This window comes from Callospermophilus lateralis, chromosome 16 (assembly GCF_048772815.1).
Source record: "Callospermophilus lateralis isolate mCalLat2 chromosome 16, mCalLat2.hap1, whole genome shotgun sequence".
In the NCBI taxonomy this organism is placed as follows: domain Eukaryota; kingdom Metazoa; phylum Chordata; class Mammalia; order Rodentia; family Sciuridae; genus Callospermophilus; species Callospermophilus lateralis.
This window is the reverse complement of record NC_135320.1, coordinates 78,937,143-78,946,304: the sequence shown is the minus strand read 5'-3', so window position 1 is coordinate 78,946,304 and position 9,162 is coordinate 78,937,143. Positions and strand designations below refer to the sequence as shown.

Sequence of the window (9,162 nt, the reverse complement as noted above, 5' to 3'; positions counted from 1 at the left end):
CAGAGACCATCTAGGGCAGGTTTAGTAGTTGGCCTGGTTTCAATCTCTTGGGCACATGATTGAGTCCTGTGCCTGTTTCCCACTCTGAAACTGGAAAAAAACCCAAGTCCCTCCTTGGTGGGGTTGCTGTGGAGTTCTAAGCTGAATGCTTGAGAGTACCTAGCACAAAAGAGTCTAGCACTGACTGACATCACTGTGTCAGTCTGTCAGGCCCCCAAACAGCAGCATTCTTGAGCTGAGGACTTCAGATGTTAAGATGAGCCAAGGCATGGTGATAAGCCAAAAGTTTAATGGACTCCATTCTGCTTTTTGTCACAGACAATTTACATAACCCTCAAGCTCTTATATTTCCCTATTTTTAATATTAATACTAACATTCCTTCCAGAACTCCAGAGGCATAAATAGCCCATGTTAAGGAGGGGCTGGCACCTGGAGCAGTAGGTAAGGTGCAAAAGATGGCTCCTGCCCTTCCTCCTTGGGTAGAGTCCCTGGCTAAGTGACCAGGGAAATGGCTAGAGTTAACCAAACCGAAGGAAGTTCCTTTATGGTCCTCCCAACCCCCAGTCCTCCCTCTCTGTATACTTAACACTTAAGTGTTACCTTGAACACCCTGCATCCCCTTTCCCTACCCCTAACCTTCTGACCTGCCTTTTGCCCTTTCCTAACTATCCATTGTCTCCAGGCAGCATCTCATAACCCTGAGAAGAAGCCCTTAAGGCTCCCAGCCCCAAAATAAAACCCTTGCTTTCCTTAGAGTGACTTTTCTCATCTTTGGAGAAAAAGGGTACTGGGAATTTAACTTGGGGGGGGGGGGAAGCACTTAACTGCTGAGCTGCATCCCCAGTTCTTTTTATTTTTTTGAGACAGTTCTTGCTAAAGTTGCTGAGGCTGGCTGCAAACTTGGGATCCTCCTGTCTCAGCCTCCAAATTGCTGGTAAGCCTGCCCTTTTAAGGTAAGATTCTGTTAATTTGTAATTGATGAAAATAAGTGGGGGTGGGAGGGGAGAAAAGAAACAAAACACAACTTAACATTTGGCACAACTTATATATTTGCCAGTTATTTTATTTTTTTTCTAAAAACAATAGAAAAAAATCAACTTTAAAAAGGAAAATGTACTTAAATAAAAAAAATTATGGTTTATAATACGATGCTTGAAATCTTGTGTAACTGCTATAAACGTTTTATTAAAGTTATTTACATTTGATACCATATTTACACATGAAAATTGGGTAAACTTTTAAGATTTTTTTTTAAAAACAATTCTTAAATACAAATCTGTTTAAAGAAAAAAAACAACAACAACAACAAAAAAACAAGATAGCAAGCATAAAAAAAGTTCTTTTATGCCCAAAGTCCTATTTGAGGCAGTTTATGGCTAAACCTTACAGTCCTAAGACCCAGCCAAGGTTGTGAGGTTGCACTTTGAACATGCATTTGAAGTAAGTTCATATTTTATGGTAATGGGTTGCTGCAGTTCAGTCAGAAGGAACCTTTTTCTTGCTTTCCCTTAGTAAGGAGTGAGAATTTAGGAGATTCCAGTTCCTCCCTCCAACAGGTCAACTTATGCACAAGAGTTCCGCAGCTGTTCAAGTTTCTGTTTTAACTGTTCTCGCCGCTTCCTCAACAAGTCCTTTTCTGAAATCAGCTTTTGCTCTTCTGCTTGGACAGACAGGATGTATGCTGTGGCTTTTTTAAGGATTATTACCTTGGGGGCCTTTTCGTTGTTTTCCAACTCTGGGATCTGGTCACGCAGGGCAAAAAAGCTCCGTTTCAGCTCATTTCTCCTCTGGCGTTCCAAGACGTTGTGTGTCCGCCTCTTGTCATTCTCCTCCGTGTCTGAGGACCTGGGGCTGGCACATTTGCGGTTGTTGCTGATCTGTTTCAGGACTCTGCCACTGTCCAACTTAGCCCTCTTGGCAGCAGGACAGTCCTTCCTAGTGGAGGGGGGTGCTGCGTAATTGTGCTGGTGTGTGGAGACGTGGCACCTCTTCAGGACCAGTGGGCTGTGAGGAGGTTTGCTGTGGCTTCCTGCTGGGGGTGACACCGATTCTGACCTTCTGGCAGAAGGCTGTCTCTTTTCCACAGAGACGACATCAATTTCTTCCTCATCCTCTTGTTCTTCCTCTTTAAGAAAGAAAGGAAATAGATTATCACTGGGTTAGCAATGTTTCCTTGAACCAATTAATGATAAAGATTAAAATAGTGTCATATAAATACAAAGCATTCATAGATTAGAAAGGACTCTTATCTCCTAGCTATCTCCTCTCCTCCTCCCAGAAAGGAGGAGTTTCAAAGGGAGGAGCACAGCTGGGGTTATGGCACAGGCAAGAAAATTACAATTCACCAGGATATGGCATTGATGCCAATTCTTACCTAAGACTTAATGAGGCTTTGGGCACACCCAATTCAACTGCATTCCCAAGCACCTCCTCTTTTTTGGGGACTTTACTAAGAACCCTTCAGGTGTTGCGAATGATAGCTGCAAATCTCTTGGTATGATTTTAGCAACTCCCTATTTTACTGGAAGTGCAAAAAGAAAAAAAAAATCTTTTAGCTTTGCCAAAAGTCCTGTGGGTGGGGAAAGGAAAAAAAGAAGTCCAATTTTGGCAAGGATTTGCTTTCAAGTGTTCAAAACAGGCTGGAATAAGGCCAGCTCCTTAGCCCATCTACTCTTAAGGCACTTTCACTAGCTCCTGGCGCTCAGGCAGGAGGCTGTCCTGCCTGTCACTGCCTCTCTGCAGTTTTGTAGATGCCTAGCCCATTAAATTCCAACCATTTCTCGGAAGTTAGGGGAAGAGAAGAGGGAGGCAATTCATTCACCTTCCCAGAGATCAACTCTCTCTTATCCTCATTCACACCCCCCTTAGGGCAATTAAAATGCTTAAGAGTGGTAAGAGGGAGTGGATTGAGTTGCAAGATAAGCCAGAAGGTTTAAAAACTCAAATGAAATTCCTGAGGGGTGGGAGAGGAAGGCGAAGGGCGGTCCAGGGGGATGGGATGGGAGGGAAACAGAGACTGCAGCTCCAAGATCTACCATATCTCCTTCCCAAAATAAGAAAAAAAATAAATAAAAAAAAAAAAAAAAGAAAGGCAGGGCTGACAAAGTGGCTAGTTTAGTTAGCTGCCCATGAGACCAGGAAAAGATGCCAGGTCACACCCTGTCTCCCTTAAACTGGCCTGGAGGGGTCCAGCTTACCAGAGTCGCTGCTAGTGGTAGGCGGTGTCTCCTCGTGGAGCACTAGGGGCTCGGGGCTGGCCCGCGGGGAGGACTCCGTGGAGGAGAGCAGAGAGTCCGAGGATGGAGAGAAGGCGGTGGAGTCGGGCGAGGCGCAGGGCTTGGGCGAGCTGCTGTCGTTGAGAGGGTAGGGGAAGACCACCGAGGGGTCGATGCACTCGGACGCGGCGGCACTCAGGTCCTGTAGGTAGAGGCTGGAGGAGGAGCAGCCGCTGTGCCCGCGGGCGGGGCTCGGGCAGCCGCTGTCTTTGCGCGCAGCCTGGTAGGAGGCCAGCTTCTCCGAGACCAGCTTAGCAGCAGCTGAGAAGCCGCTCCACATACAGTCCTGGATGATGATGTTTTTAATGAAGGTCTCGTCGTCCGGGTCGCAGATGAAGCTCTGGTTCACCATATCTCCTCCCAACAGCTCGGTCACCATCTCCAGCTGGTCGGCTGTGGAGAAGCTGCCGCCGCCACCATCGTCGTCTCCCGGGGGGGAGAAAGACGCGACCGTAACATACGGAGGCGAGCAGAGCCCGGAGCGGCGGCTCGGGGACAGGGGTGGGGTGGGCAGCAGCTCGAATTTCTTCCAGATATCTTCGCTGGGCGCCGGTGGCTGCAGCTCGCTCTGCTGCTGCTGCTGGTAGAAGTTCTCCTCTTCGTCGCAGTAGAAATACGGCTGCACCGAGTCGTAGTCGAGGTCATAGTTCCTGTTGGCAAAGCTGACGTTGAGGGGCATCGTCGCAGCAGCCTGTTGAAAGGGGGACACAAAGGGGGGCAGTCTTGAGTCGAGGGGCTGGTGTTGGTGCTGAAAACCCGCGCAGCACGCACCACGGTGCCGAACCACTCCCCTCTAGAGCGCAATCCTCAGAAGGGGCCAGAGGGGATCAGACAACCTTTTACTGCCTTCGGGCGATCCCCTACTATCTGTACTCGCCCCCGGCGACCCCGCTGCATAGCGCCCTCCGAGTCCCCGCCTCATTGAAGTCGGGAGGGCGAAGCCCGGGAATGGGCTCCGCAGCCGCCCAAGGAATCGAAATCGGCCTTGGCCTCCTTAAAGAGGCAGCGGGAGGTGGCGGTGGGGAATACAATCTGCCAAAAGCGAAGGCGCAAAGTTTTGCGCCACCTGAAGGAGAAGGCGAGAGGCGCCTTGACTGGAGCGGCCCCCTCCTGCGCCGGGCCAGTCCGCGCCGCCCGCTCGGCCCCACTCGCGCCTTGCCGCGTTCCTACCCCGCCGGCGCCGCCGCCCTCTCCGCCGCCTCCAACCCGCCCCCAGCGCGCCCCCCTTCCTTCCTCTGCCGGCTTTCTTTTCTCTCTCCGGCTGGAGTAGCGAGCTCAGCCTCGGGCTTTAACAACATTTCCCCACCCCCTCGTAAATAAGAGGGGGTGTTAAATAATAACAGGGGCGCCTCCCTTCAACACTCAGTAAGGCGACGCAACTGCGCCAGAGACCCCGCAGCGATTCCGCGCCCGGAGCCGGCGTCTTACCCCACCCCACCCCACCGAGGATAGCAGCTGTTCTTGGATCAGCCCAGAGCCCGGCTCCTAGTCTTCCCTTCGCATCTCAGGGACGCCAGGACACCCGCGGACGGCGGTGGGGGAGTCAAGGCTGAGTGCGCAAATTCTCCCTGGTGTCCCCTACCCCCACCAACGAACTGGGCACATCCCTGACCCAGACTCCCTTTTCCCACCCGGCGCCTCCCCAATACTGAGTCCTAACACCTCTGGAGACCAGGTATTTGATCAGGTTTTAAATTTCACAATTATTATTATTTTTCAAAGCCAAACGCCAACTTCTTAAAAAGAGCGGGGGCGAGTTGGAATCGCCGTGGGGATCCACCGGCAGTCCCAATGCAGCACAGAGTCGGCTTCGCCTGTCAAAAATGCTGTAAGCCGAAATTTAAATGTCCTCTCCGAGACTGGGAAAAGTCAGTGGTTGCGGAGCTCTCTCTTTAACACGCAATCTATGATACATACTCCAAAGAGCTCAGGATATAAAGGCGTTTCGACTAACACGAACCGGGGCACTCCAAAGAAAAAAACCCCAAAGCAAACCCCAAGCAGCAATTAATGCAATAAGACAGGAATAGAATATCCAACCGGCAGGGGTTAGCGTCAACATACATAGTAAAAAAAAAATCTCCAAAGCATAGTTTCAAAATGCACCGTTTTCCCTTTTCCTTTCCCCTCACATCTCGACAAGTCACTGTACCCCGATCCTCATTAACCCCCACCCCACCCTGACCTACCCCAACTACTCGAAGAAAAGTGTCAGTAGCACAGGAATGGGAGAAAAGACACCCAGACTTGGGCAATCGTACTCATCGCAACCCCAAAGCTGTATAGAAAATAAATTAAAAGACAAATAGATCTGGTGCTTACCGGGTTTTCAACTACCCGAAGGAAATCCAGCCTTCAAACGGCAGCCAGGAGCGCTTTCAGAGGAGCGGGTCCTGGGTAAAGGCGGGGAAAAGTGTCCCCAAATAGGCAGTATAGCCTCCCCGCTCCGGAGAGTCGCGTCCTCGATCGGGTATTTTAAGTTCCAGTGCAAAGTGTCCGCCCGCAGCAAAGGGCAAAGTTTCGCGGTTGCGGACCCCTGGTGGGGCTCCGCGGGAGGGCTGGGGTGGGGGCGGCTGGTCAGAAGACGAAGCCTCCTTTCACTCCGGGTTTCCCTTCCCAGGACGCCCGGAGCGCGGCTCTGCTCGGTTCTTCCACCCTCACGGGTTCGCCCGCTCACTCCCTCTGTCTCTCGCTGGAATTACTACAGCGAGTGAGATAAAGCCCCGAAAACGACTTTTATACTGCTGTTACGCGCGATCCCTCCCCCTCGCTTCTTTTTCCCGCCAAGCCTCTGAGAAGCCCTGCCCTTCTCTAGGCAGGAGGGGAGCCAAGAGGCGGCCGCCGGGGCGCGGCGATGTTGGCGGCCGGGAGAAGAACAGCTCAGGGGTCCTCGGGCGCGCAGACCCTCGTATTATAAAGGGCTGGTGGGCGGGGATTCGACGGAATCTTTTTTTTTCTTTCTCCCCCGCCCTCGGCTTTGGGAACCTGGGAGGGGCACTGTCGAGTGAGGGAAGGGGAGGAGACTCAGCCCCGCAGCCCAGCACTCCAGCTATCGGATGTAAACAGTATAAGGGCGCAGCATGAATTAACTGCGCGCGCCTACCATTTTCTTTTGCTCCTGTTTAAATCCTTTCCCTTTCTCTGCTGCTCCTCTGGCGCAGTACTCTGACAAACTGCATTCTCGTCCTGAGTGTTCCAATTAACACAGGTGGAACAGCTGCCCTCAACACTGAGAATACACCATGTACCCACGGCCGCGCCACGCACGTCTTGGGCGGCCGGGCGCCTCCCTAAGGCTGGGGAAAGAGCAGCATTTTGAAAATAAGTCTTATGAAGACGGGCGGGCAGAAGGAATATTTATGAGTGCGCATTCAGTATATGGAATGTTAGGAATAAATGACAGAGGAGGTAGCGAGGAAAATGATTTCTGGAATAATTAAAATAACTCAGCAATGCCATGCCACGTATACTTGGAGAGTGTTATGAATAAATGCCTACTACATTTCTTGAGGTTGTGTGAGTGTAATTCATTATGCATTATGTATGCACAGCTATCTAGATTGGGCACTTCCCACCCAGAATGAATCCCCTAGTTTGCTGCCAAAACAGCAGATATCGCTCTTTTTGCCCAGCCGGCTCAGACTTCCACCCGGCCGGGTGTGGGAAGCGGCTATTCCCGCAAGACGCACTAATCGCTGAGATCTTTCTGCGTGCTCACCAGCTGGAGTACAGGAGGAGCGCGGTTGGGGGCGCGCGCCTGGGGGGTGGGGATCCTCCCCCGTCAGCTCTTTGCCAGTCTACAGCCGGATCCCACCCCCGCGCCTCTCTTACGGAGTTCCCAATTCCGCAGCCAGGTTCCAGAGGAGACAAACCTTCCTTGAGCCCCATGGCGCGGTTTTGCACGAGATTCCATTTGGGGGGAAATCAAAGGCGCTAGACAGAATATGGGAGGGACTGGGGGGACCCAAACCTCCCGACTGGACTTCCCAGAAAGGGGGGGGGGGAGGCGGGGAAGCGCTTGTGGACCCGGCCTGGGGAGTCGGCCGAGACTGAAGAAAACCGTTAACTCTTTCCTTTCCGGATAAACTGGACGTTTGATTCTTGTCTGTGTACTCTTTCCCCTTTATTTTTGGAATCATAATCACGAACAAAACCCCATCGATCCTATCAAGTGAGAGGAAAGGAGTATTACTTTATGCCTTTTTAGGGGAGATCTTGAGCTAATTAAAAATTGGATGTATTTCAAGCTTTCATTTCTTGGTTCACTATTTTATTTCTGAACATTTTACTGAAAGCGCATTATATAAATCCGCACATATGTATACACATTTCATGCACACGTCGACCCAGTTTATTGCTCAATCTGAAACATGATTTTTTGCTCCGTAAATGGTTCTATATTTAATATATAGTGCATATTCCCTCGGGTTTTGCTATTTTGCCTTATTCCATGGCATCAAAAACAAAGGCAATCCTCTTACCCATGGTCCCTCACCCAAAGACATTTTTCAGTAAACTCTTCCTACTCCTCCTTAGAAAAGGAAAAAAAAAAATGGAGAGAAGGGCGACTGCATAGTGCGCACCCAGTTCACGATGTCATTACCCGTTGAATATGCAGCTCAGCGTTCAATTGTTAAATGAGTAGTAACTTCCCCCAAATCAAGCTCACTGCACAGTTCAGCTTTAAGGATTGCAAATTACTCCAGCTTCCAAGCCTTTGCCGCAAACGCTGGAAGCGATCTGGGCTCAGTTTTGCTGCAAAGCGTCTTTACCCCGCCCCCTCCCCGGCTGCACCCGCCTTGGGCTTTGCGAAAGTAAAGTACGTGTGCCCTCTACTGGCCTCAGAAATCGCCGCGTCCGGAAGCCAACCAGGGCGGAGGGCAGAGGTCGGGTGGGGGCAGGGCGTCCGGATCGCCGGGGTTCTGGGTGGAGGTAGGATGCGCGGCTCCTTGAAACGAGTTTCCACCCGCTTTACGATTCTTTCAGGTCAGGTCGGCTGCAGAAAGGCCGAAGGAAGAGGAATTACAGGAGGAAAAAGTGGTTGGAAGGCGGCTATTGGACTGCATAAGAGGTGGTGAAAATTAACCCATCACCGCTTACTGACACTGAGCATTACCCTAGGCGGGACCAAAGCTAATTTATGGAAAATAGTTCCGTGAACTATTTCACGAAACGCACAGGAAAGAAATTCCAACACCCCCTCAAAAGAACCAAAAAAAGCTTTAGCCTTCACTTTTTAGAAACCTGTTGTTTTCAAACCACCAACTTTGAAAGCAAGACACTGGATTTCATTGGGCAAGGGAGAGCAAAGAGGGTTTTGCCTATTATTGATTTCAATTTAAAAAATTGGATTGGTGATGATAGCCAGATTTTTTGAACGTGACGAGTAACATTTGAGATGTCACAGAAAAAAAAATAGTGTAAAGGACCTTTTATAAAAATTTGAAAACTTTTTTTTTTTTTTTTTTTTTTTTTGCAGGACACAGTGGTGAACATCTGTAATCTCAGCGAAACAAAACAAAAGAGCTGGGGGTATAGCTCAGTGGTAGAATGCTCTGGGTTCAACCAACAAAAATGGGGGAAAATGTGCGGATTTATATAATGCGCTTTCAGTGGTCTGTGTGTATGAATGTTAAAAAAAAATAGGGTTCTTTTTTTTCTTTTGAGTTGGGTTTTGCTTTGTTGCTTGGACTGGGGATCATCCTGCCTCAGCCTCAGAATTGCTGGAATTACAGGCCCAGGATACCTGGCCAGGGTCAAGTAGGTCTTAACTGTGCCAAAGATGCTTGACAGCGTGATCACAGCTCCAACAGCATAAACTGGAGTAGTTGGAGTTTGACCTCAGAGGCCAGTTTTAGAGTCAGTAAAAATGGCAGATGTGTTTTA

The 9,162-nt window shown here is 49.9% G+C and overlaps 1 protein-coding gene across 1 annotated transcript; it reads right to left on the bottom strand.

The window, feature by feature from the left end:
• Positions 1–1,289: 1,289 nt before the first annotated feature.
• Myc (MYC proto-oncogene, bHLH transcription factor) lies at positions 1,290–6,130 on the bottom strand. Its single transcript, XM_076835737.2, has 3 exons — positions 5,599–6,130; positions 3,199–3,967; positions 1,290–2,126 (listed from the first exon to the last, which is right to left on the bottom strand). The coding sequence occupies exons 2-3, from the start codon at positions 3,953–3,955 to the stop codon at positions 1,564–1,566; spliced, it is 1,320 nt and encodes a 439-aa protein (XP_076691852.1). The 5' UTR covers positions 3,956–3,967; positions 5,599–6,130; the 3' UTR covers positions 1,290–1,563.
• Positions 6,131–9,162: the final 3,032 nt, after the last annotated feature.

Excerpts from the sequence above, each read along its gene's own strand:
- Myc (XM_076835737.2), bottom strand. The coding sequence starts at position 3,955 with ATGCCCCTCAACGTCAGCTTTGCCAACAGGAACTATGACCTCGACTAC. Across the intron at positions 2,127-3,198 it reads TACCACTAGCAGCGACTCTG|AGGAAGAACAAGAGGATGAG; the intron begins GTAAGCTGGACC and ends TCTTTCTTAAAG.